At 36.9% G+C, this 27,405-nt stretch overlaps 1 protein-coding gene across 1 annotated transcript in view; it reads right to left on the bottom strand.

Moving 5' to 3' along the window:
* Window positions 1-512: 512 nt before the first annotated feature.
* USP47 (ubiquitin specific peptidase 47) overlaps window positions 513-27,405 on the bottom strand; it is a 44,546-nt gene continuing 17,653 nt past the window's right edge. The window contains exons 5-29 of the mRNA XM_054171985.1: window positions 27,160-27,298; window positions 25,795-25,891; window positions 25,116-25,261; window positions 24,202-24,281; window positions 23,238-23,387; window positions 19,229-19,324; window positions 18,986-19,138; window positions 17,987-18,154; window positions 16,735-16,866; window positions 16,052-16,128; window positions 15,638-15,693; window positions 14,425-14,537; window positions 13,485-13,589; window positions 12,523-12,730; window positions 11,999-12,114; window positions 11,278-11,397; window positions 9,293-10,070; window positions 7,319-7,494; window positions 7,065-7,145; window positions 6,438-6,553; window positions 5,031-5,149; window positions 4,311-4,441; window positions 3,056-3,103; window positions 2,844-2,974; window positions 513-1,900 (exon numbers count right to left, since the gene is read on the bottom strand). Of these exons, the coding sequence (XP_054027960.1) occupies window positions 1,726-1,900; window positions 2,844-2,974; window positions 3,056-3,103; window positions 4,311-4,441; window positions 5,031-5,149; window positions 6,438-6,553; window positions 7,065-7,145; window positions 7,319-7,494; window positions 9,293-10,070; window positions 11,278-11,397; window positions 11,999-12,114; window positions 12,523-12,730; window positions 13,485-13,589; window positions 14,425-14,537; window positions 15,638-15,693; window positions 16,052-16,128; window positions 16,735-16,866; window positions 17,987-18,154; window positions 18,986-19,138; window positions 19,229-19,324; window positions 23,238-23,387; window positions 24,202-24,281; window positions 25,116-25,261; window positions 25,795-25,891; window positions 27,160-27,298 (3,711 nt within the window). The 3' untranslated portion in view covers window positions 513-1,725. The remainder of the gene's footprint in view (window positions 1,901-2,843; window positions 2,975-3,055; window positions 3,104-4,310; window positions 4,442-5,030; window positions 5,150-6,437; window positions 6,554-7,064; window positions 7,146-7,318; window positions 7,495-9,292; window positions 10,071-11,277; window positions 11,398-11,998; window positions 12,115-12,522; window positions 12,731-13,484; window positions 13,590-14,424; window positions 14,538-15,637; window positions 15,694-16,051; window positions 16,129-16,734; window positions 16,867-17,986; window positions 18,155-18,985; window positions 19,139-19,228; window positions 19,325-23,237; window positions 23,388-24,201; window positions 24,282-25,115; window positions 25,262-25,794; window positions 25,892-27,159; window positions 27,299-27,405) is intronic.

Here is a 27,405-nt window from a genome sequence, read left to right on the forward strand (position 1 = left end):
CATTTAATGAAGTACTCTACCTACTGGTTGGTACTCACTATGCTTCCTTTGCTTCTGCTCCCACCTCATCTGTGTTGGAAAGAGGTGGCACAAGTGAAGCTGAAGAGGAAGAATGAAGGATTCCTCTGTGCAGCACCTGGTTCGCAAGCTGCCAGATTCTTTGGAATTTTTTAGGTTGCAGTGGGTCAGCATGCAAGGAAGAACTGAACATTGTTATAGAACAGCCTTCTTCCTCCTCGCTGGGGCAGATCTTATCTGCTAATCCTGCTTGGAGCTTAGAAGTTTCACTACTGAGGAATTCAATTCTGGAAATTTACAGTTGAAGACTTGGTATGAGTGTAAGCAGGAGAGCAAGACCTGTGATGAACCTGTAGAGACAGGGGAGTGGGCACATGCACACAATACAGCTTTACAATTCTGACATTGCCTTGGGGAAGTTGTATTGCCATGAAGTAGTTCTGTCACGTTTCAGATAAAACCCCACAGCATTTAACAATAAAAGTAACACAACAGAATGAACAAATGTTTTATTGGCATGTTCATTGTTGTAAACAGCATCTGGCATGAAAAAGTTTACCAAAATCTTTTTGATTGTTATAAATTAGGTGGTTTTTAAAAAACTGCAGAGAATTGTTCTCTATTGATCTTTATGGACCAAAGCACAAAACTGCTGTTCCTAGGCTTTGCAATGAAATCATGTTGACTGCATCAGTCTTTGCATGACAACCTGAACTACCAAGTTTGTAAGTTGAGGTGTTAAGAGGTTGCCCCATTATTGGACTACATATAGCTACAGAATCAATGCTGGGAAAAATAAAATTACTTTCAGTGGGTGGAGAAGACACAAACCTGCAAGAGCCTCAAAGACAAAATGTACAAAAAGTAGCTGAACAAAACCAAAAAGTTCATTAACGAGGGGAAATACAACCCTAAAGTACCCAGCATCATCAAACAAAATGAATACAAATTTAAATAGGCAACTCTACTTCCAAATGTACACAATGAATGTTGATATGTGAAAAGAAATACCATGGTAAATAGCTGAACTGCAGTTCTGTTAAATGGATAGGGCAAATTTTATTTACACATTGAGCTTCTGTAATCTACTAAAAACCAGTTTACCTTACAACAGCACTTCTGCAAAATGAACAAACCCCTGCCGGCAGCTTTCTGCAGACACCTCTCAGACTACCTGCTTTATGGAAGAATATTCTAAAACCTTACCCTTGCAGCACTTCCATTTTTATGCTCGACCTTTTCTTCTGCTTTTCTAGAACCCACGTGTTAACATTTACTTCAGACTCTCTGATGAGGTAATGTGTGTATCAGTGAAACAAACAGAAAAAAGGATTCTTTCATGGCCTTTGCACAGCTTTTATTATTAAGCTATGAATATCCTGTTTGAGGCTAGTTTCACTAGCTACTATGTGCACACTGTCCTCAAAAATTTCCACTCATTTCCCTCCCCGCCCACTTTTTAGTTCTAATCTTTTATTTGCACATCCCTTTTAGCTTTACAGTACATTTGACTATAGTGCACAACATGATTCCAAGTCAAACAGTGACCCAGCGGGGCACTGAGCTTCTGATTGGTAACGACCCAACCAGTGCTGGTGTCAGCGCTTTACACCTAATGAGTGTCCTGCCGTAATGGCACTACACAGTAGTAGTGAACCTTTTTATTTGAAACAAAAAAATTCCCCAGGGAAAATGCTATAGTGAATATCAGTCTTGAGTCAAATCTTTATTTGGTGCTCCATCCAGATAAATTTTTAGTGCTTTTTCTTTACGAGGAGAGTAGGTTACCCGGTGTCCAGTTTTCTGGAGCCTGCTGCTTTCTTTTTTCATCAGTTCATTTCTCTGCTCATCTGTTAATTCCATTAATTCTTCAGTTTTATCCCTAAAATGAAGATGTGTTAAAATTCAGATTAATAAAATCACCACAATTGGATTTATGTCTTTTCCCCACCCCCATTTGGAGCATCTTAGTAAAAGACACAGATAAGCATAATACTACTCCTCAGAGATGATTTTCTTCCTCAGAAATGAACACTGTCTAAACCTGCTTTTTAACACACAGTGGGTTTTCTAACCAACAGCAGACCCAGCAGAAAGCAACAAGAAACAAGCCTGTACTCCTCCATCTACCTATAAGTCCTTCATAGACAGCTACAACTCTGCACTTTATTTGGCCAGTGCCAACAGCTGGAAGCAGCCTGTCAGCCAGCCCCTAATTAGAAACTACCAGCTGCTCACCCAAGTAATTTTCTGCAAGGCCAGCACATTATCATCAGCTGTTTCCCCCAAACTCACATGTAACTATGAACATACTGCTCCTGTAGTATTTTTCATGAGGGTGGCCCAACCATCAAGTTCAGCACACATTACAATATTCAAGATCTTAGTCCTCAAACACTGCCTCTGGACTACTGCTGCAAGCTGACGAATATTTTTCCTATTACCAGACTTTTTATCTAACACCCTTTTTTCCAAAGAAGCCATGCAAATCTCTTGAAGAAATAAACACAAAACAAAATCTCTGAAACTCATGACAAGACTTCCAGACTCCACACAGGATATAGCAACTAGGTATGCATTCAGCATGATTTTCAATGGTTTAGGAGGAAGGATTTAGTAGAAGCATGCAGTGTTTGCTTTCTTCAAAAATAAACGTTATTAATATTCATTTTTTTATGACGCTAAAGAGTACAGACATTGCAACTTACTGTTTTAAGCCCTCTTTTCCTTTAAGACAGGAGTATGTTTATGCTTGTATTGATTACATCATACCTCAGATCTTAGACTATTTTGTGTGGTTTATTATACTGCAATAAAATACATACCTATAAAATATTACTGCACCATCATCACAAATATACAGAGGCCAGACATTCAACGTAGATACTTTAGGATTCCAGTCCAAGTCCTGGTGAATCTCTAGTATGGAAATGTCGCATGGAAATGTTCCTCTGCCCTGAGAAGAAGCCATTACTTAGCGATAAACTCACAAACACACATCCATGCCGTTAGTAAAAGCAGACAGTATCGTACTTACCTTTGCAAATTCTATGTTTTCTAAAGGAATTCCACTTATTTCACTCAGCTGTAAAGTGAAGAAAAATGGCAGATTCAGTATTATTCCACATCATCACACTACCTACAAAAAGTGACTTGACCTGCCAAATCTAGAATTAAAAGCCCTCCAATGATCCAAAGCATTAGTACAAAAGGACAGTGGACGAGATACAAAGTTCTGACGTTTCTGAAGTTACTAGTGTGTCACAAGTGACACTAAAACCCATCTCTACACCACTGCACTTCCTACCATAGCAACTCCACAATTCCCTGCCAAGCACTACTGGCTGTTCTTCCCCCTTGCAATTGCCCCTGCTCTGCATCTCCCCAGTGCACAAAGTGCTTCATCCATGTCCTGTCCTTCTCTGCACCTCCCAGAGGGTCCCCAGCAACATAGAGCCATCCCCTCTGCTGAGCAGTCTCAGGGTGCACACAGGCTCATCACTGCCTTGCTCTCAAGCACAGGCTGCAATCTCATCTCTGTGACAATGCAGATGCTAATTTTAATTGGTGTTTAGCTGCTTATTTTCCCCAAATTTGAAGAGATTTCCACTTTAACAGTGGATGTAAGAGAGGCAAGAATCCTAAAGCAGACATGTTCAAATTAAATGGATGGCAAGAAAAGACTAACAGCCTGTGTAATTATCTAACTCTCATCTCCTTAGGAAGCGAGGATAAATAAACAATACTGACAAAAGCTAGACAAACTTGGAAATGTATTAGCCTTACATTCTGCTAATAAAATTTGTCTGAAAGAAGACTTTGCTGGACTCTTCTGTTACTACAGATATGTCAAATTCAAATTTATTACTGTCAGGAGTCAAAAAAAAATTAAGGCCTCTCAAAGCAAATGCTGCTATAATTGGTCCCTGCATATCAATTTTTAAGAAAAGAAAACAAGAGGAGGCAACTTTTTATGCAAATGCAAGTGCACAGGAAATCCTGAAGACTGCAGGCATGTAGTCCATGCAGGAAGAGTATCAAAATGCTGGCTTGAAAAACACAAAGTGACCATAGTTCAGCCTTTTCGATTTGTTTTAAGGGGCAAGAGACACAGGCAATATTATCTTTCTAAAACTTTAAGGTAACACTGCTTGGGGGGGAATGCATTCACCTGAACACTTTGATACCAGACCATTACATGGACCTGAAAAGTAAAGCTGTAGTTCATATGGCTTTAGTACAGCAATTACAGCTCTGTGCTTCGATACCACAAGAAACTTGTATTATTTTACCTTCTCTTTTAATTCTTCAACACTACTGCTTTCTAATACTACTTCCTGGAAAGAATCTAGTTTCATCTCTGATGGCCTCCATCGTCTCGATAAAACAGCAAGCTGTGACATTGATTTCATCTTTTCTGCTCCTAGGGAAAATGAAGGCAAATTTACAACGTTAACATCAGAGAGAATTTTCTCTCTAACATTTCATTCCAAAAGTTTTTGAGCAACAAGGTTTCTTTCAAAAAATTACCACTTCATGACAAAAAAAAAGAGGTTTTCTTCCACTGCTGTCTGAAAACTACTACAAGGCAGAACAGCTGCACAGACTCTCACACCAAAATCTGTGTCATATTTGTACACACACACATTTCAGCTAACCTCCAGCACCACCAATACTAGTCCAAAAATTAAGTACAAATAAAAACCTAACATGCAGTCATGCCTACAGATTTTTATGTACAACGAGAACAAGTATGTAAAAAAAACTACCTATGGTACTACACTATGTCCTAAAGCTCCCAAAAAACCTGCAAAATGATCCTCCCCCAGCTTCATGAAGAGCTTTTATTAACTTGTTTTGCTTCTATTTTGAATAAAATGCCATTAAAAGGTCAGCAATATTCCCTAAGAAAAAAAAAGGGGGGGGGGAGAGGGGGAAGTACATTTTCCAACGATCTCTAAAGAAAACAGAACTGACACTATCTTTACTTTCTCTTGCACTATTATCATTACCATCAAGTATTTCTAAGAAGACCTCCCAATTGCTGGAAATATTGATATCTTCTTCATAGATATGATAATCCAGAAACACAGTGCCTGGGTTCTTCCAAGTTTTCTTTCGCAGGCGAAACCTGTAAACACATCATGAAGAAGTATTGCCAGAGGTCAACCCAGAATATTTTCTGACAACACTGAGATACCACTCCCTTATGCAAGATTTGGTTGAATGTATTGTGAACAAACTTAACATTCTGACATAGTCCTGACAGCAAGGTATCACTACTGGCTCTTCATGCCCAATCGTTCATAGACACAAGGAAACCCAAGCCTATGTTGTGCTTGTTCAGTGCAAGAAATACATAGAGATTGGGGAAGAAAAATGTTTCTTGTTTAGGATAAGAAAACAGATGCTCCCAAACACTGGCAATTTGGCCCATTTGTTTGGGTTTTTTTCATGGAAGTGAGGAAGAAGGGGAGTGGTGGAGCAATAGAAGAGAATTTGTGTTTGATATATGTACTTAGTTCTGCTGCATCAATCCAGTCAATATAACACCCATGAGCATTTGTTTAGATATGAAGGTATATAAAGGTATAAACAACTGAGATTAAACATGAGTACAAAATTTCAGTTGTAATAGTTTCTCCACAAACAAAAGCAGGTGTAAGTTTTGTGATGTACCTCTAGGGCACTAGAGAGCAAGCACAGCAGTCAAAAAAATTATTTGGGCTAGTTGGTAAGGAAAAGAGAAACCTGATCCAGACTGAGGTTTCTATTCCTTTTCTCAGGGCTAACACTTGACTTCCAGTGCTTTGCTCCAGCATGGGTTTAGGCATATGTCAAAGCTTCATCAGTCTGCTTACCACATATAAACTCCAGTGAGTACAGTATCAGCTGTTCACAGTAAGCACACCTCTCGTGTAATAAACAGTGGACAGAACGTGCAACAAAGGCCCCAAAGCAACTCCAGCTTAGGTAACTGATGATGGGCAAAGGGAAGACGGAACTGGATCATTGCTGTAAGCACACCCTAGGACAATGCACCAGGCAGTTTGCTGCAGTGATTCTACACTAGGCCTGCATCTAGAGAGATGATGGTAGCTCTTTTGTGAGCTGATTTACTTAATGCTCCCTCTTCTGAAGAAAATCACCCTGAGAGAGAGCAAGTCTGCTCAGATCTAAACTGGCAGACATTTTGCACTCTGGCAATTCTATGAAAATATTATTCCCTGTGTCATTTTGTGAGATGAAAGACAAGAATTGCTAAATCACTGTTTGCATTCACAATCTGATTCAAAACCCACAGTAACTTATTTCTGCTCCTTTCGTAACCTGCTTTCTCCATGAGGGAAAAAAAAACCCCAAAACATAATCTTGAGTAGTATTTACTCAGTAACTTCAACAGATTGCAGTCTTTTTACCTGTCAATTGTCAAGTCTAAGCCGCACTGCTCTCGAAGCTGAGGAAGTAGTTCCTCTTTGGACTGCCGGACAGTCATTCCTTTAGCAAAAACCGCATCTAGAAGAAACTTGCATGGCTGTGAACAGAAGTGGAAGGTGAATAAACACAAATTTCTTGAACAGTAAAAAGTAAACTTGTCTCCTCCTTATGTTTCATGACCAGTCCCATCCACAAAGCAAATCGAACATCAGAACTCTTTTCATAAGCAAGCCAGGCAATGAATTCATTGAAATTAGTACAATATTACTGAAAACTGCAAACATAAGCAAACTCAGTTTCTTATTTGTGAAGAAGTCTACATGACTTTCCCATGTTTAAGGAAAACAAAATTATTTTAATTTGTCCTGTATTTACACTGCAGAAAGAGAGGTACTTATGAAAGACACCACAGATCACATTACAATAGTATGTGTAGAACAGCATGAACACAAATAATCTCAAGTTCCCTTTCTGAATCCAGACAAGCTAGCAGGAAAACAGAGAAAAGAGGCACTTTCCCCCTCCCACCCCAGATTTCAGAGAAAAACCTTGGCCAAGGCACATAGAAGTATTTTAATGATTCAGTCTTGAAGTGCTCAACATCTTACCTCTGGCTCATTTACCAGAAGCTGATAGACTTTGACTCTGTATTCACCCTTTTTAAGGGCTCTTCCAAGTCTAATCGTTATCTAGAAGGCAAAAGGAGTATTTGTTAGAACTGAAAAGCAGAATTACATTTTGTAACACGCTTATCAAGACCAACATTACAATTTCACCTGGCAAGTTAACAGAAACTTGTAAATTATGTTCTTTCTATATTGTATCAATATATTTCAAGGATTTAAAATAACTTCTGAATAACCTTATTGTCATCAGAAAATGACGAAAGGGTCTCATTCAGCCTGACACTCTCGAACTCTTGATTGCTGGCATAGACTCTAAAGACTTTGAAGTGAGGAGATGGAACTCCAACGAAAGGCTCCAAATGTTGCTTGAAGGCAGACAGTGTAATTCTTTTATCAACATGCACCATAAGCCCTAAATGAAAATAGAGATCAAAAAATGGCATGAAATACCATGTTACCGGAAAAAAGTCACTCTAGTGTATAACAACTCCATATACTGGCAAGTTAAATTCTGCAGCAAAGTGACAATACTGCAAAGTGAGAGGTCTAGTTAAGGATCACATTTATGTTTGAGCTGAGGGTGTTACTGTAACCTTTAAGAACTTTGATGAATTTTGTTTATTGGTAGACATTCCTAGAAGACACAGCAGTTGCAAACTGCCCTGTTTTGCGTTCAGTGAAGTAGTGAGGCAAAGTATTATCTTCTCCACTCACTAAGACAACAGATGGGAGAGAAGCAGGAGTGTTTGCAGATAATCCATGTTTTCCCTGCCTCAAAGGAGGGAGAGAAATGCTTCCGAGTTAGGGCTGGCTAGGTACATGCCACCCAAACGTTATTTTTCTCTTGGCTATCAGGGTTAAAAAAATTCAGTTAACTCTGTTCTCGAAGGCCACAGGACATCACAAAGCAAGCACATGTCTACATTAAGGGACTTTTTCAGGTGATTAAATATTAGTTGAGGAAAAGCCACTGTAATCACATGAAATCCTGGAAAGTAAAGTGAACAATTTATCTTTAGAAGCAGTGTTTCTTAATACATGTAATTTGAACTAGACTACAAACTATGATTATTGTTTTGTGACTCATTAGAATGAAAAACTCTGCTACTTGGAATTTAACTGAACAAATAAAGTTATTGGAATTATAAACCTGCTCATGTTGTCGTAATAAAATACATAAAAGCCTTCCCCTCAGGACAGTCATTTATACAGCATACTATGAAAGCCTCAAAAGTACTGTAAAAAATAATTCCTGCATGCAACTAGTACTACCCCAAAAAAAAAGGAAAAACAAAATTAGTTCAATACTAACTCCAAAGAAAGATTCTTCCAGGCTGAAGGAGTAAGTTTATTAAAGTTCTAGTAGCTGCAATTAAACTTCTGTGGTTTTAAAAATGAAAATATTTATTCCCTGCCACCCCACCCCCCCAAAAAAAAACAAACCACCCACCAACAAAAAACCCCACCAAAAACAAAATCAGGAAAAAAGACTTTACTCTTTATCAATTATTTTTAGATCAGAATTTCTGATCTGACAAATTTCTGGACTATTGATTTTTGTCTCCTGTTAGTCATAAAACATGCAGGTACTGAGCATTGTTTAAATGATTTATGACAATGTACCACTTACACTGAACTTTAGACATTTTCACATCAGCTGCACTCTTCACTGTACTCATTATAACTCAGGCAATGAAAAACAAGAGACTACTGAATTAAATAGTATCAAATATAGTGTAAATTTTCTTCACACTGAAGTGACTAGGAGCTTTCGGGTTTGTTAATGTAAATGGTATCAAGTTATTGCTGTGAACCACAGTAAATAACTGCATTCTGAAGCAGGTAAACCATCATCCTGATCAGATGCAACCATTTCCCTTTCACCAGAAGACAATTCAGCTTGCTCTCCAGAAAGTACTTTCTATATGTAAGGAAAGAAAAGTATCACAGAGGCAGCTTTTAATAAAAAGATCAAAACACAAAAATCCCAAACAGAACAAACCAAAAAGCAAGACACTGTTCAGATATATAGTCACATATTACAAAATCAAAATTAGGCTTGATCCTTGCTGACCATGACACCACATGCCGTCTTTGCACTTTCACTACTTCAATTTGACATAGAATCAAGTTTTTCAACACTGTCAATTAAGACTCCTTAACACAGCACATGAACTAAACGGTAACAAAAAGTGCCAAAGAATACATACATTTTTGCCCTTCTCCTGAACCTTCATCTGCAGCATAGGGTTCTGCCTTAAAGTACATATATTGTGCTTCTCCTCTACTCTTTCCACTTTCATCATATTCACTATCTGTTCCAGAATCTTCTTCTGCCGTGTCCCATGTTTCTTTCTTCCCTTGATTTGCTTTTGATCGCCTACTACTTGTGATACTGTGAGAATCAAGTCCATTTGCCAAGGGAAGCGGGGCATTGTCCACATTGCATAAAGTATCACTGCTATGACTGGAGCTGAGGATATCACTGTCTACCGAACTTGTACTCCTGTCATTATTTACATCCGAGTCTGACCGTTCCTCGGACTGGAGATTTTCGGGATCAGAAATCTGAATTTGATTTTCAAGTTCTCTGTTTTCTGCAGAGGCTGAAGAGTCTATTTCATTTAAAGGCGATTCAATGTTTTCAAAATCACTGGCTTCTGTGCTTTTGCTGCTGTCTCCGTTATTCCCCTCCTGCTGCTGCCGAAGGGACAAGCTTTTAAGCTTTTCAGTGCTTTCTTCCAGAATCGCCTCTACAGATTTCCTGTTACCTACAGGTCCTTTTACTCTTTCACAGGCTTCATCCAAGTTGCCTGAATCTCCACTAGACTTCTGATACACTGTTCTTCTAAACTGAGGTCCAGGTGACTGCTCTGGTAATGAAACATACAGTCGGATTGTATTTGCATGGCGATCCAAAAGCTTCCATAAATGAGACTCTGTATATGCCACATGACGATCTAAAGACTCTGAGCTTTCAATAAATACCTGAATAGAAAACAACAGTGCTTTATCACGTCGTGTTATTTTAGATAAAACTAAAAGCAACAAGAACAAAGAGAGGATTGAGCACATATTAAAAATTATGTCACCAAGAAATATCACCTTTTATATTAAAAAAACCAAAACCATGTTTAGAAACAGGTAGACTAAGGAGTCTGTAGTTCAGTAATTATGTCATTTTTCCTTCCTTTAATAAAGATGTTTAGAGTAAACTGTAACCAGCCTGACAAACTGCAGTGACCACTTACACTCAGAAGAGTATTTATACCTCACTTCATGTGCACTCCTCACCGGTACACTAGCAGTAACGAATCTCACAACTATAGGTTGTAGTCTCTCATGTAGCATCATAAATAAGAAATTTATAGGTTTACACACAGTCAAGCAACACTTCAAATAGGAACACAAGGCTACACATTTCTTTTTTTTTCAAAGACTACTATGTTGCAGTGACAAAGTGAATGCAAAAGGCTGAAAGTAACTGAGTAACACCACAATGCCCTCCTTTTGCTTAGCTATAAGCCAAAGCTTTCAGTAATCTTTCTTCATCAAACTTGGTGTGTTCTTCAGCTTAAATTTTAGAGACATGAGCATGCACAGGATGCCCTAAAAGATGTAAAAAAGGCAATGCTACAGATATTATTTAAGTACTAAATTACTCTTTTTCTGTATGTATACACAACTATTATTTGAGACACTTAGTAGAAGTCTTTCTGGAAAAAACAATATACATTTGGTCAGGGGGAATTTGAAAAGTAAAAATTACTGAGTTTAAGATAACCCACCAAAATCTTGCTCTTAGTTTTGACATTTTAATACTGAGAGCAAGCACATCTGTTCAGAAGCTTCAGAAAACAAGTTAATCAAGTTTCATTGTAATATGCCAACCTTTCTTCCCTAAGAAAAAAAAAGACAAACAACCACCTTCATCATAAGGTTGTTAACTTCACCATCATTTGAATGGCTGAATACCAACCAGAGGTCTAATTCTGAATCTGCTCTACCATGTTCTGTACACTTAATTTCATATAGTTTGTAGTATTCATCAGCACCACGGTATTTGCTAGTTAAGAAACCACACACAAATATGCAACAGTAGTACATTATAAATGCTCTACAGCTATCACCACCTTTTACAACACAACAGTGTACAAATACATGCAGTTAGTAAATCAAAAACCAGAACACATACCTTGTTGCTTCTAAAAAAGCCTTCAGCTTTCAGTGTTTTGCTGGAGACGTTCAGAAGACGCAAGTCATTGTAGCAACGCTCTAATACTACCCGCATTGTTTCAGCAGGCAGGTTTGTAGCCTAAAATAGGACATTGACAGGACTGTAACATGCACTTCACACCTCGTTTCAAACACTAGAATTGCATTTTTAAAGAAAGGGGAAGGAAAAGGTTTATTGATTATATACTGCAAAAGACAATATGGGAGAAGAGCTCTGACAAGTGTTCAGTCCCAGTTCCTTTCTTCCATCCTTTGTTATGTACCAACGTCAGTTTTTCCAAAAGGGCAGCAGACTACAATGGTTGGGTTTTGCAAAGAACAGGTAAATGGTTAATGGCTGGTGATACAAAGAATCGGTCTGCCACTGACTGGGTACTCAGTGGGGACTGTTCAGGTTACTAACCTAAAAGAACATAAACCTGCCTCTTCAGCTTTCCAAAAGAAATTATTATTTCTTAAGTACTAAGCAATATGGACACAGTGCCTAAGCTTGTACAAGAGCCAGGGCAGATTGCTGCTTTTACCAGCTGTGAGCAGATAGTGTAAGAGCTACCTTAGCCCTACTGGACATGACACAGTATGCACTGCAAAAGGAGCAGGCTCTCATTTTAAATTACAACATATTTTCAGATAGAATAAATGAAAACTCCAATACAAAATCCTTAATGACTGTAAATTACCTTTGAAATTAGCTGTTTAAATTCCGAAACAGTTTGATTCAGATAAGCTCGTACGCTAATTGGAGGAGCAACAGACTCAGTCTTTAGATCAACTACGTGAACCTTTACCATGACCTCTGCAGGGAAAAGAAAACAGAACCACGAGTAGGTAACAGAAATCAACAGGCAAAGAGAACACAAAACATGCTTCTCTGATGTACTGGTCAAAGGACTGAATTAAATACATACAAGCAGTACTGAATTTAGAAAGCAGCCCAATTTCAGAATTTCATTTTCATATCAATTTTAATGCCCAAAAGGCAAAACTATTCCAAATTTTCATATACCTTAGAAGTGTTTCAATTAGAAAGAAGATGGCAACACAGTACAGCATGTGGTTCCAAATGCTGGCTTTGTAAAATTAAGTACAAGGCAGTTTTACTTCATTCACAGATCATAACAAAGTTCAAATAAGTTTTGTTTTCACACCATCACACAAAATATTTTTTTATCTATTGTTTTCCATATGTAAATACATGTCTTACCACCAGGTTTGTAACACTGGAAAATTTGGTCAGGTCGTCTTGTTTCCAACAGCAAGTCAAACATGTAGGTTGATTTGACACCTCCAAGTAATAAACCCATTGGTGTATCCTCCTCTCCTTCGTAAGATCGCTCCAAGTAGTCATGAAACTCATCATATTTGACAAGACGACAGCAATCCAAAGGAACGGCTTCCTCCAAGTCCATTAGCTAAATCATACACACACAACCCCCCCCAAAAAACCCCAAAATTTAATCATGCTTTACTTCTAAATTTAGTTCTTAATTTGTAAGCTGGAAGTCTCTCGGTGTATGTATATCCAGGAATCCTTGGAATTAACACATTTCAAACCCACATGCATGTATCTTACACATTACATACACACATGTGCGATACATGGACGTTTTCAAAATCAAGAAAGATGCCTACACCAAACTGCAAAGAAAAGCAAAGTGTGAGAAGTAGGTAGCACACAAAGACATGTCCTGGAAGTATGATCAGAGGAATACATTGCCCATCAACTACACCAAACGGCACCTTAGAGGCCTAAGGAAGTCCACTAATTACCTTCTGTGCATCTTACTTTTTACTGCAATTCAAATATAAGCATCCAGAAATCTTTCAACTTACTAACTCCATGATGAGTCTAACAGCAGCTTTCACTGTTTGAATTTAAAATAAGGGTACATAAAATCATACCACCTTTTAAAAAGGCTGGCAGTATCACTTCAATCGAAAATCATCTTATGGTTACCAACAGAAAACGCAAGTCAGCAACACCCAACCAGGATCCCTCTTAAGAAAAAGCTACATAACTGCTAAACCAACATACAACAAATAAGCCCCCACACAACTGTCAGTCCCTCACAAACACTCCCACAGCATTAGTAATTTAAAAACTGAAGACAGACAACTACAAAGATTACACCTAACAATTAAACTATTCTGTTCTAAATAGCATACCTTGTAAGCTATTTCCACAGCTTCCTTCAGTGTCCTGTCCTTATGAACCTCTAATTTGTTCTCCATCATTATTTGTTTTGTAGGATGCATGCAGAACAATTTAATCTATGAAATACAAAAAGAAAACCAATCCTGAAGGTATTTGCAAATACAACACTATAATCAAACAATCTAATACAGAATGCATGTTTAGCACTACCCCAGCTAAAGCATAGGTTCCTTTCATCTGGTCAGGCAACTGCAGAAAAAACACAGATTCACAACAGATAGCACTAGTGTGCTTATATCTGTGTCTCTATCTTTTTGCAAGTGAGGGTGCATCTACAACCAGAACGTCTTAAAATTGTAGACAGCGTGCAGGAACAACAAACATGAAATGCTTTTTCACACAAGTTAGATATTTGACAACCACAAAGAACTTTCTAGTGAGACAGTCACCTGAAGCAGAGGTAGACCAGCTGACTGTTATGCTTTAAGTCATTGATGCCACCTTGAATCCACAGCCAGAAACTGATTCTGCCCTTTATGCCAAATATTTTTTTTTTACATTAGTTTAACAGTTTCTCAAAGCAAAGGGTCACAATATGGAAAGATTTAATGGTATAATATCTACTTTACTGCAGTACAGTTTGGAATTAATTTTGCTGAAATCAAGTGATGTCAGATTAACTATAGTTAACTACTATTTTATTCTGGTTTTAATACCAATTTAAATTTGCATGAAAGACACGAACTCAGCAAAAATCTCTGGTGAATACATCTAACAGATGTTGCCGCTCCATAGAGGCTTCCAATGGCTGTACAACTCATTTAAAAGACTTATTAACACACATACAGCTATCACAAAAGACTTTTTGTACTGTAGTAAAAAATTACTATTTACTGTAGAAGCATTTCTTACTGGAAATGCATTGTTACTTTATTCAGCAGAAATTCTAACCTTGCAAGTGTTGCGTTCAATTTCACGTTGTCTTTTTTCTTGTTCTTCCAATTCTCTCTCTTTCTGTACCAGTTGTTTAATATGCTCTGGATACTCATTTGCCTCAAGAAACTCTGCCAGTAAAAACAAAACAATAGTTTAAAATAATGAATCTTCCCACTGAAAAAAATACTGACACAGTATTATTTTTTTATTGCTCTTAAAACTCATTGATCAATTTGTTGATAAAAGGCTATTTTATCAGTATCTTTCTATTGAATTCTACTACATAAAGTATCTACTACAGATACATTTAGTTTAAAAACAAAGAATGTATTTGTGCAACTTGTACTGTCCCCTGTATCACTAATTCTCAGAAATAAAAGGAAGTTATCAAAATTAACTTTGTGAGACAGGGAGGGGAAAACCTAAGTATTTCCTCAAAGACAATGCCATTGTTCAACTCCTATTTCTTTATGGAGAACATAATAGAAAAGTAAGTAGAGAAAATAGTATGCTTGAAAGTACTCTGTGTATAATGAAATACCTTGCTGCTAAACAATGTGGACAGTGCTTGTCAGGAACTTGAAATGAGATGATGGATTTGCTCCAATTATCATAAAACACTTTTTAGAATATACTGATATAGGAGGAGTTGCAAATCCACTTTTATAAACGCTAGGATGTTATTTTTTGAGCTGCTAAAGGAAACAGACAAATACCTACCTCCCTCCTAAAATATTTACAGCAGCAGAGTAACATAAACAAGGTTTTCAAAAAAATCACTGGACATATTAAAAGCTGGTGCATCACAAGCTCTCTCAAACAAAAGGGGCTACACAATGTGAAGTGTCAAAGGTTTCAGTGGTGAAATTTTACGGTGTTAACACAGAAGTTCAGTTTATCAATCATGAATAAAATAAATTCAGCTATCAAAACTCTCCCTACAAATGATGATTTAAAGATTCTTGATTTCACTTGATTTCACTCTTCAGGATCAGCATTTCTTTTTAAAAAATGGAGTCATAAATTCTGGCAACTGAACCATATACACATCCTCAACACAATCTTAGAACAATCCACACTATCTATCAGCCTAATTTCAACCAGGCTACAAACTGTTTATTTCCTAAAAATACCAATACCACCACCCTCACACAAAAAAAATGTATTCTTATCTAAAATATCATTTCACAATGGAATCTTGCTAGTCAGAACTGCAGAACATTCTTACTTGCATTTCTTGTTGGATCCTTCAGTCTATATATCAGCATGTATGCATTTGTGGAGCTGGTGGAGAAAAGAATAGTTATGTGAATTTATCAGACAGGAGAACAATATGGACTTAATATTTGGTTTTGGTTTTTGTTGTTGCTTTGGTGAGTTTTATGTTTCTTTCGTGTTTTGTTGTTTGCCTTTCAGTGAAGGCTTATGTCATATATATATCTTAGCAATACACTAACCAGACAGGATTTAAAACAAATAAATATTGCATTATTTTAATTATTTGAACCAGCAGTTAGGACAGTTCTTACAACTATTTGAAACGTCTACCATTAAACTAACATGTTAAAGCACATACATCTTGGCTATTCATTTGATTGCGCTGAAACACAACCAGAAAGAAAAATATTACAGCACTACTAACCTAGCAAAAGCACTGGAATAATAGCCTCTGCTTCCAGAAGATCCACCGTATGTTTTCTTAATATCTTCCTGAGTTATCTAAGAGAAAATCAATTTAATGGTTGAGAAACTTGTACTGATTAAGATGCATTTATTCTCAAATAAAAAAAGGCATACATAATTAAGACAATATTAATAATTTGAATTTTATTGTGAATGTGTTTATTTGCTGACTACAAAAGAATTCAACCATCTGTTTCAAAGTGATGTGCCCCTTGATTTTCCAGTGAAAGTAAGTAAAATTTATTTTTTTTAAAGTAGAAACTTCTTAGAAAAACAAAATGGGGGTTCTTGATTGCAGTAATATTATGGACACATGTAACTCCTGAAATGGATCTGGACAGGTTTAATTGCACTTCTCTGAGCAAGTATAGAAAGCAAAATTCTAAAATCAGGCTGGTCTTCACATGAATAAAGAATACTTTATGAAACATCCCCATTCGCCATCACGTGAAATCAGTTAAGCTAACGACCAAGAGACATGTGTATCACAGGACATTAGGATGAGGAGATAAAACAAAGTACAAGTTTGAAATATCTGTGCTTTACCAGTGCAGGTATAGATCTACCGGTGCAGCTTTACACAAATAAAAACTTACTGGTTCATCTATGAGAACATAACATAACTAATACTACTACTTTTACCTTGCTAACATGCTGATCATTAAAGCTGTACCACTGGTCATCACTAAAAGATTTTATACAGGCATAATAATGGCCACCAGCAGCACTTCCAGAATGAACCATAACAGAAAAGAGCTCATACAATAAAGAACTCTGAGGAGAGAAAAAAGTAGAATACGTGTTAAGAAAAGGTAAAAGGTACAAAAGTTTTAAAACAACTACCTAAACCATTCCATGATTCTACTTACACAAACCCAAATGTATAAAATAATTGCATGTTATAAAACAGATCTGTAGAACAGAAACCCTATGTGCTAGACACTGACCAAAATCAAGAGCTCTGATATGCTAAGCATTATGCAGGAGTGTGTGATAATGGAAATTAAATTTCCCCTTTCACTGCTGAGAAGAAAGAGAGGTCTTAAGGAAAGAAATCATGAAAACATTTTTTAAACTGGCTTAATACACCACTACTTGCCTGTTGTACAACCTCTGGACTGGTGGAAACTCAGCCAGAATAGCAAGGCCAGCAGGAGAAGGGAAGTGATCATGCCACTGTACTTGACACTGGTGAGGCTGCACCTTGAATACTTTCTATCCCTCAGAACGCCTGCTGTCCTAGACCAACTTGCTGCTTGATTCCTTAATATTAACTCAAGGTAACTGAATGAATATTTAACACTTAGGCCTGTGGCCTTACCTACAGTTTTTTAAGGACAGGAAAGGATGGCACAGACTGATCAGAACTTTCCAATCTTCCACTAAGCTGCAAGACAGTTTTGTAGCCAAAGTTGGTGGGCCTTTGACAGCTGGCCTCAATGTAAAACCACTGCTCATAAGACAAAACAGTCTTCAGTTTGAGGGTCTGATGTCAAAGTTACCTGAGAATTCCCATTTTGTCAAGCTAGGAAGACTTTTATTCTCAGATGACCTCTAAATCAAGTCACATGCTTTCCTTGCACAGAATGTCAACTTTTGAAATTTGAACTAAAGAAAAACACCACCACAAACCAACCTCCTACCAAAAAGCAGTCCCAGCCATCACAGTTACATCCCCAATTCCAGCTTCTTGCTCATCCTAGACCACTCACTACAGGGGCAGAATGATAAACATTCATGCCATTGTGCATACTGTTCAGCAAAACTGAACACGCTGGTGTGCTATCAGCACTGTTTTCATCACAAATTCAAAACCAGAACACCATACAGGCTATTGTGAAGAAAATTAAGTTATTCCAACTAGACCCAGTGTGATTTTTTTTTGTAAGCATACCTTTTCACTGCCAGCTTTAGAAATCCTTTCTGCTGCACTATTGCTTTCAAGGCAGATTCCTTCATCAACGCCATCATCATTAGAAAAATCATTGCTCATCTGATCACTGTGACAACTGCCTTCATTTTCAGCTCCACTATCAGTGCAACTTTCAGTCTGAGGAGACTTCTTAAAAATAAGACATACATACTAATATCATACAATATTTAAAAGTTACACAGAACAAGAAGTAATGATGTTTGTGAAATGAAAACTCTAATCTGCAAAACAAGGAAGTTCCTCAAAAATGTAGAGACCTCTGCAACTCACCATCAAGACTGGACTTGTTTCTGTTAGTATCTCTCTTCTTTCCACCTCTTAAATCAGTATTTTCTGGTCTTGTGTGCGACTGAATGGTAATTACCTGGTTTCACACTTAACAAGGTTATCTCTGTTACTAGCCTAATGCATTTACTACTCAATTTGAAGTCCAGTATCAGGTAAAATATCCTATTGTAACATCATGTTATTCAGAATTGATTTGACTGGAAATATTTTCATCCTCTGTCAAAACATTTTTTCCATTTCAACTCACTGGACAGAGGCAAGGTATTGCAGTAAGACTGGTGAGTATTCTACTAGCTTAAAAGCATGATATCAACACCATGAATGTGTTTCATTTAGCGTAAGTCACCACTTACCTGATACTCTTTCCTGTGGATAATTCTTTTGATTTTATGATAGTTTAATTTTGTCTCAAGTTCTGTTCTTGCAGATCAATCTTCATTCTCATTTTGCCCCACCCCAGTAACTCTTTGAGAGGTATCAAACACGCTTGTCAAATGTAATAAAAACCCACATGGACAGACTTTAAAACTTCAAATTAAAACACTGCCACAGCTGAAGAATTTTAATGCAAATGAATGATCTTAAAAATGGGTTTCTTCAACCAACATTTAAACTTTCTTAGTTAAGAAACGTCTGGAATGTTAGAGTTTTCTCCAAAACCAAACTCTTTACCTCATCTTCAACATCAATGAAGACACTCATGTCTAACTCTTCAGGAAAGGTCATACGATCATTGAGTTTAATTCTGTGCATAGTAGTATAATCAAAGTCAAATCGCTTCAGCTGTAACGTCAGCAGATATGGAAAATGCAAGAAGCGCAGACCCTAAAGGAAATAAAGACAAGATTACACTACAGTTGTCAGAATTAGTATCGACCAAAAGTAATTTTCACAAATCATTTGGACAGTCTTTACCTTCCTTGCATCGCATTTCTTCTTACATCGTTCACAAAAATACTGATTGGGGCCATCAAGTATCTCAGGCTGAATGAAAGCATGCAGTGCTTCTTCCTAATAACAAAAAGATGTTACCTGATTTTTAAAGAATGCTTCCTATGGAGACATAAGTCAGAACAATACGCTTACAGGGAGACTGTAAACACACAGAAGTTACTTTTATTAAATCTACAACCAGAAGTTGATTGACATAAACTTTGATATGGTCAGAGTCAGGAAAATATGAAAAGGAACCAGCCTTTCTACCCAGCCCACAGTTAAACAGTCAAACCACAATTACTGCTACCTATATTCCATTCAGTATTTGAGGAATCCAAATTATCCTTGTTTTAATAATGATACAATATAAAATGATGTTAACTCCTGTTGTATTGCACATCACATGCAGTCGTGCCTGTTCAGTCACCTGCTGTGAAAACGGCACTTAAGACCAAATTCAAGGGCAAGAAAAAAGTTGCAATTCATGCATAAATAGGAACATGAATGAGTAGGAATATGCAAATGATGTGACAAAAGTGATTATGTAATGCTTATGTAAACTCATGTGATGTGCAATTTAACAAGGCAACAGTATACATTTTAACATGTGGAAAAAAGTGATCCTTCAGACTCCCCAAAACTGAATGAAGTATTATGTTAGTCATGTGGTTTCACGGCTTACCACAAATAGCAAGCTGTGCTTTGAAAAACCCAACTAAAACTCCTGAGAACTCTTTTGAGCTACATAAATATCCATGTACTTTTCAACAAGGAACATTGCTGCTTCTCAAGCTTACTCACTTCTGTCTCCTCCATTTTTCTCCTACTTAATCTTTACATTAAGGTTCTGCTGATAATTCCTATTCTAATGCAGTTCATTTTGTACTCTGCCAATTTATGCAGCAAAACCAATGACAGTTTCTATACTGCACAACCTACCACATGATATCCCCATTTTTTGGCAACTCTGGCACCTTCGATTTTGTCATCTAAAAGGAAACTATTACGCAGCCTCAGAGCTACTAAGCACTTCCAACATTACCAACACACAACAGCTTCAAAACATACTATAAATGGTGAAGCAATAGATTAGTATGACAGACTATTTAAGCTTGGGGTTTGTGTTTTTTTCTTGGTTTTATTGTCTGTGTATGTATGTTTGTTTTCTGTGTGAGTTTTTTTAATAGTTCACAGAATCAAAAAGAAAAATACACGCTGAAAAAAAGTTCTAGAGATCATCTGACCCTAACTAGTCTGCTGGTATTACAAAGTAATTTCCACGGGTTTCTAGTAACATAATTTCAGCATGCCAAACAGTTCCCCATGGCATTCGCTCTTCTCTCAGATATTCTTCATCTTGCAAAATTTTTGTTTTACAATTACAAATAATATATTTTCAACTTGTCTAATGCCAGTGAATTTAGGCACCTATACAGAAGATACCAGTACCTACAAAAATCCATATGTGAATTGGTGCTCCTGTTCGACTCTTTGAAAGAAGCTGTATTTTTCATGTCTCTGTTTGTAGAGACCTCATGATTCAAAATTATTTAAGCCATGGCCTTGAACAGCGCAGATGGTGTAAGCACTTTTTCAGAAACTATCTTAAGGTAGGTACTGACAAGATCTCAGAGCTGCGCTAACGTGTCTGGAGCTATGCAGTTTTACTACATGAACTTGGGGGATGGAGTGGGCAATCAGAAAAATATCTCAAAACACAAACCTTAAACATACTGGAGAATTTCAGAATTAGTTCATATTAGGAAATACAGCAAAAAGTGTCACCCTCCCCATTTCCTCCATGTTCCCATGTACACACAGGTAATACATATATATTTATAGACAAATGCAACACATCAGGTATCTACATTTTTTGATACTACACAATGTCGAACAGTGGGATAATACACTTCATGGTATTCTACAGATTAACCTTATTTAAAGCTCACACATCCATTCTCTCTTATTAGAAAGTAATGGAAAATCACTTACCTCTAACTAGAGTTCTTTGAAGGTAGTATCCTCCTTAGATCCCCTATCTTGGGTTGTGTCGCCTGCTGCAAGTTCCCTCAGGAGCTGACTAGCAAGGTCTCAAAAGTTTTACATTCCCTTCTATAAGCCCTATTAGCGCATGTGTGAAATTTTTGATCTCTCTCATACCCTTTTTACCTGCACCTACTAAATCACCATCATCTATGGATCAATGGAGGATACTACCTTCAGAGAATTCCATTTAGAAACAGGCGATTTTTCCCTTCTCCAAAAGCAAGTATCCTCCATATCTCCCCACTGCTGAAGACTATAAAACTAAAAATTACATCTGCTATAGAAAATACAAATGCAGGGAGGAGAATCAACTGAATATAATCAGAGTATGAATTAAAAAAAGCTCAAAAATTGAAGCATCAATAATAAATTGCAACCATGTAACTGCATAACAAAAAAATTTTTTAAAATTTAAAAACCTCTTTTCCTTAATGTAGTAAACCCAGTAAATGCTGATTTACAGGAGGAATATCAAATACCATTAATTCAATATTTAAGTTCTAATTTTTCAGGCTTTCTGTGGTTTGGTAAGTATACAAAGTCCTTTTCTTTCCCCCCACAGCTTTCCAGTATAGACTTCTCTACTAAAGAAAAAAAAAATCTTCAATTTGACACACACATACAATGCATTGTTAAATGCAGAATGAAACTTCATGAACTGAACAGTTTTCATTACTTGAAAGCAACTGATCAGAGGACACTGATCAGCAAAATCTCATCACTGAGTAATTCTTTGTTCAGAGAAAATTTCTAGAAATGATTTTGTAAAGATTAAAAGAGAAGCCAACTGTCTGAAATATCAATCTGTATCAGTACAGCTTGAATTAGTTGTACGGTTAAAAAATTTATCGTTGCACTCTTACAAAGAATTCAAAGAATTTTACTAAGTTGAATCCTTTTTGTGGAATCAAGGTCCTTCATCTTTACTAGTTCTCAAGACTGGTATTCAAAGTATTAAGTACTCAACCTACAGCACAATTTAACCTAATTCTAGAAACTATTTTCTTAACAAAATTACTGTTAAGAATTATGGGCTATTAATGCTTAAAAAAAGCATGGCCAGTGTAATAAATATAAAAGGGAAAACACTTTCTATATAATAAATCATCCTGGTAAGCCAATTACATAAGTGTTTGTTTAAAACAATCTTTACTGAAAGATTTGTCTGATTTATTCTTTCTCCCAGCTTCATCCACAGTACAGGTATTTTAAACCACAATCGTGGAATTTCACAGTTGTAATCACTTCTTTTCAGGGGAGGAGAGGGGCTAGGAAAAAAATCCAAACCAACCAAAACCAAACTTCCACAGCTAAGCAGTATATATGCTTGCCAACATCAGTAATGCTGGAGTAGAAGTGACCAAGAACACTGATGAATGACAGTTTTTTTTAATTGCAATTCAATTGCTTGTTAAAAGCATATGATATTCGATAAATGAACTTTAAAAAGCACAGCAACAGCATGGCAATTAAACTAAAAATTTTAAATCAACATTCTGTTCTTTCACTAAGATTTTTCAACAATGCTATGAAAATTTAGCAGATATGCCAATAAAGAGAATAACTCAAAACTTAGTGATCTTACAGAAATATCTCTGCATAAATGTTGAAGATTTTATCAGGAAGAAAATAACTGATTACTGCAGCCCTAAGGCAATAAAGTTGCAATTTCCCTCCCCTTATACATGCACCAGTAGGACTCATTGAAGGGCAAAAGAAAAATTAAGAAAAAAACCAAATAACCCCAAAAAATCCCAAACAAACCAAAAAGCCAAAAAAAAAAAATTCTTCTAGAACTTGCTAGCTGGTTGACTGCACAAAGACGAACACCCCAAGATGGAGTATCTAGGATGATACTTACCATTTAACCAATTATACCACTGTCGCATTATGTATTCTATGTGTGTATGGATGCACTATCAGTCAGCATAATAGTACACACCACGCTAGCAAATGCCTGGCTGGAGCCGTACGGCCGGATGACCAAAGGGATATCCAGGTAGGTGTCGATTCTCCAGCCTTCATAACCACATTCCAGGCATCTTACATAGTCCTTCAGTTTGCCTTGATACAGCTGGTTTATAAGATCGGCCTGAAACAGATAGTCAATGGAGCTTTAAACAAATGAAACAGAAGGCATTTCCAGTAAGTTGTACGAGCAAATGCGTTTTTTAAATTAAGCCTTAACTGTATAGCTATACATTTAGAATACCACCTATTTCTTGCTTTCCCCTGCTCCACCACCACATGAAACACCTATCAAATGAGCTTCTAGAACCACATTGTGCAAGCTTCACAGTGTATTTTAAAGTCCTGTCTTAAGAGTGATGACAAAACTAGCAAAACTGAAGTTTCAAAATCAAGTCTGACCTTGCAGACACTGTTAGCGGATTGACAATGCAGGCCTTTCCTGTGTCTCCAGCGGTAGTGTAGAAATATAAAGGAAGCAATTGCCAATCTACACACTGAAAACTGTCCTACAAGTTGGCCTCTTCTCAGAATGTAACATGCGTTATGAACATGCTTCTGTCTTCTACATTAGCAGAGTGGCCTGGAACTTACAGTTCACCATGGAGCCTAATAAATACTGACAGTAGCAAAGCTATCACAGGAGTTAAATATAGTCTTTATTTGAAGCACAGAAGTGGCTAAGTATCCAGAGTTCAGAATATTCCACTTCTAAGCAGCAACACACTCATGAAAGTCATGTGTTGCAGCAGCTTAACTATTTGCATTAAAGAAGAAAATTGGCAACTATTGCAGGCTTTCAATAACTTGGTATTTAAAATTCAATTGATATTTTTCACAATCATCCTGAAAAATAGAAAACCACCAGAACACAACGCACACCAGAACACAACAATGCCACATTGCTGCACTATGGAAGGAAGTTTTTGTATGTTTACCTGTTCTGTTTGCTTCCATTTCTGTTCCAAAGCATCAAACATGACTCTACAAAGCTCTTGGACATCATGCTGTTGCCATGCTGTTAGAAAGAGAAATTAATCTTAATTGAAACAAGAGATGCTATTAGCCCGATACTAACTATGGCCCAAGAATACTTTCTGAAAAGCTACCTAATAATTTAAGTCTGTATCTATTATTTACTACATTATTCTCTATTGGGCCAGTGTTCAAATCCACCAGCAGCTCTCTCTGAAGTCAGAAAAAATAAGCAGCAAGCTTGCTCACAATGTTTATGCATAAACAAGAACCACATACATAAGTAAGAATATATAAAACCATACAGGAATGCTAATCTGCACTGTTATAAGGCAAACCGGTTCTGAATTATTTCCCACTTTGCGTCGGTTCACTGAAACGCAGTTTTCAATTCCTTATCCTACAATTACTCCATGGAAAATCAGCACATTATAGACCACAACTACACTATACTGGCATCAAAAAGACAAATAGAGTGTTTGCTTTTATGGAATTATCTGTACTATTTTCTACTTAAGAGGAACACATGTTACAATCTGTCATTAGTGGTTCAAGACAGATGCAATTTTTCATGAAGTTACTATTTCAGAAGCAATTAACAACTGCAATGATAACCTAATTACAAAAATATAGTGATTTTTACTTTAACAGCCTAAAACTCATGGACAATTAATTTTTTTAAAATATAAAATGACAATACCACCACCCCACCCCCCCGCCCCAAGTATCCATTTAGGCTATTTTGTACCCAATGAAAAAGAGTGGCTTATAACAAATTCCTCTAATTATTCTGGTGTTTTTCCCCATCCACAGCAGTTTAGGCTCCTAACAGGGAGCTGCTGAAGCAAATCACACAAGCTTAATAGCCGCATATTACCCTCACTACTATCCCATCCAAAACTCCGTGTAACATCTGTTGTTTCAATTGCTCTTTTTTTGCTGGTCTGCAGTAAAACAAACAGTCTTTGAAGCTGGTAGGGAATACTCGTCACAGGATCCTCTTCAGACTCTTCAAATTCCCATCTATTCACAACACAAAATATTTGACAATTAAAAATTGCTTTGAAAATATTACTCAAAAAAGCATTTACATCAGCATCTCTTACATTTCAAGCAGGCTGCCATATTACAGAGGTTAACTAAAGCTGTTTCTAGGGAAAACTCAAATGAAATTGTTTTCCATTGCTGTCACAAATGACAACACTGTTCTTTCAATATACAAATCTAACGCAAACTAAATACTTTTGAAGCCATACACTGTACAAATACAGACATGAACTGCACCTAGATTCAAACTTAATTAGAAGTTTGATGTTTTCAAGGTAGGGCAAATTCTTTAAAAAGCTTGTCCATGACACAACTAGTAACATCTCACTATTTTATTAAAAATCTGAAACTTTAAAGCAGATGTAATTTATAATGGTATATCCAGCTTGACTTTGAGTATGCATTTCAGTATTCAAACAGTGAAATTTTGACTGGAGAACTTCAAACAGCTCTCCTACCAATATATACCAGTACAAATTTAAGAACAATTTTTAATTATATATACTCACTTATATAATGCATTTCTAAATTCAGGAGTCATGAAAAGCGTTTGTAGAAGGCTGTTCAAGTAGCAAGTCATTGCTTGATTTACTAGCCCCACATAACCTAAAAATACAAGAAAGACAAAACAAAAATAATGCAAAAAATCACTTTTAAGAGTTAAAAACTTTGACAAGAAAACAGTCAGGTGATGATGCCTAAGAACTGCATCCACCTGTTGTAATTTATTATTTACACTATAAAATTGAGGTAATATTGCTACCATTAAATTCCGAGATCAATACAGAGTAATAGGATACATAAAAAGTAAATTCCCTGAACGACACAAAGCTATTTTAGTAAACATGAATTATTGGTTACTGTTGTGAAATGTTTAAATACTTCACAGGGAAAAAAAAAAAAATTAAGAAGCAATTGCATAATAGTTATTTAGTGCCTGATGTCAACTAAAAAAAGATTGTAGTTACATGTAAACAGTTTTTATCTGCACTGGTTTCTACTACTGTTTCAGAAGATTTCCTTCAAAATATGCAGTAATAAACAGTTGATAAGTAAGCAGCATATACTGAAGCATGAACAAATTCAATATGCCTTGCAAGCATTAAAAGAAAAAACCCTCAGTTTCACACTAGCAATGAAAAGGCAGCTACTCCATATAAAACTAGCATTTTCTATGAAGAGACAGAAGGTGTATTTTATGTGTCACGCTATACAGATCCCCTTTTCACAGTTATTAAAGGAAAAAAAGGTACATGGTAGATAAACATCTTGACCATATGCGAATTGGTGTAACATGCATGTCATCTTCATGCTTATTCAACAAGTTTAGTATTAGGAGTTTGTCTCCTGCTGCCCCCTGCAGGGTACCGGTGCCCAGCCAGCCTCCCGGGATCTGCCCTGGCACTTGCCTGCAAGGCAGAGCTGCGCTTCCCTTCCACAGGAGTCTCCACTTGCCGGTGGGGAGCCAGGCAGGGGAGGATGAACCTCTTGGGTGCAGGCAGAGAAACTGCAACCAGGGGCTACAGTAGGAAGACTTCAGTTAAGAAGTGGAGTGCAGAGATTTGGCAACAGCACTTCTGAGTATTAAGTATTCATTAAGCTGTGAGTGAACACACAGCTTGAGGTGAACACTCTTTGTAATACAATCCTGACTACTCAACTAGTGACACAGCAGCAGATTAATACTAAAAGCAATGGGATAGAGCTCTTCTGTTCCCAAAGTAAGAAGAGAACACTGTAGAAAACATGATGGAAAATGCAGTAACAACATGGGCTTTTACAAAAATGCATTTCAAAAATCTTTAAGTACTGCTATTTTAAAACATGCTAAAATAATTACAAACTAGCATTGTCTTGACAAGAGAACACTGTACCTGTCTCTGACTTGCTCAGGACTGAAGAATAAGAATAGCTTTGACTGACATAGTCATTGCTACAGCCAACAGAGCCTTCTCTTGGAAGAGGGCCTATAAATCTGTCTTGTGCACTGTCATCTGTTGCACTTGACGACTCCTGAAAAGAGAAATAAACCAAATTTTTACTGAAGCACTGACAAGTTCTGTGTCTTTCTCTTATGGTTATGAAATCAATTTTGCTAAGAGGATCATACAAATTTTGCA

The sequence above is a fragment of the Dryobates pubescens genome, chromosome 22, assembly GCF_014839835.1.
Source record: "Dryobates pubescens isolate bDryPub1 chromosome 22, bDryPub1.pri, whole genome shotgun sequence".
In the NCBI taxonomy this organism is placed as follows: Eukaryota; Metazoa; Chordata; class Aves; order Piciformes; family Picidae; genus Dryobates; species Dryobates pubescens.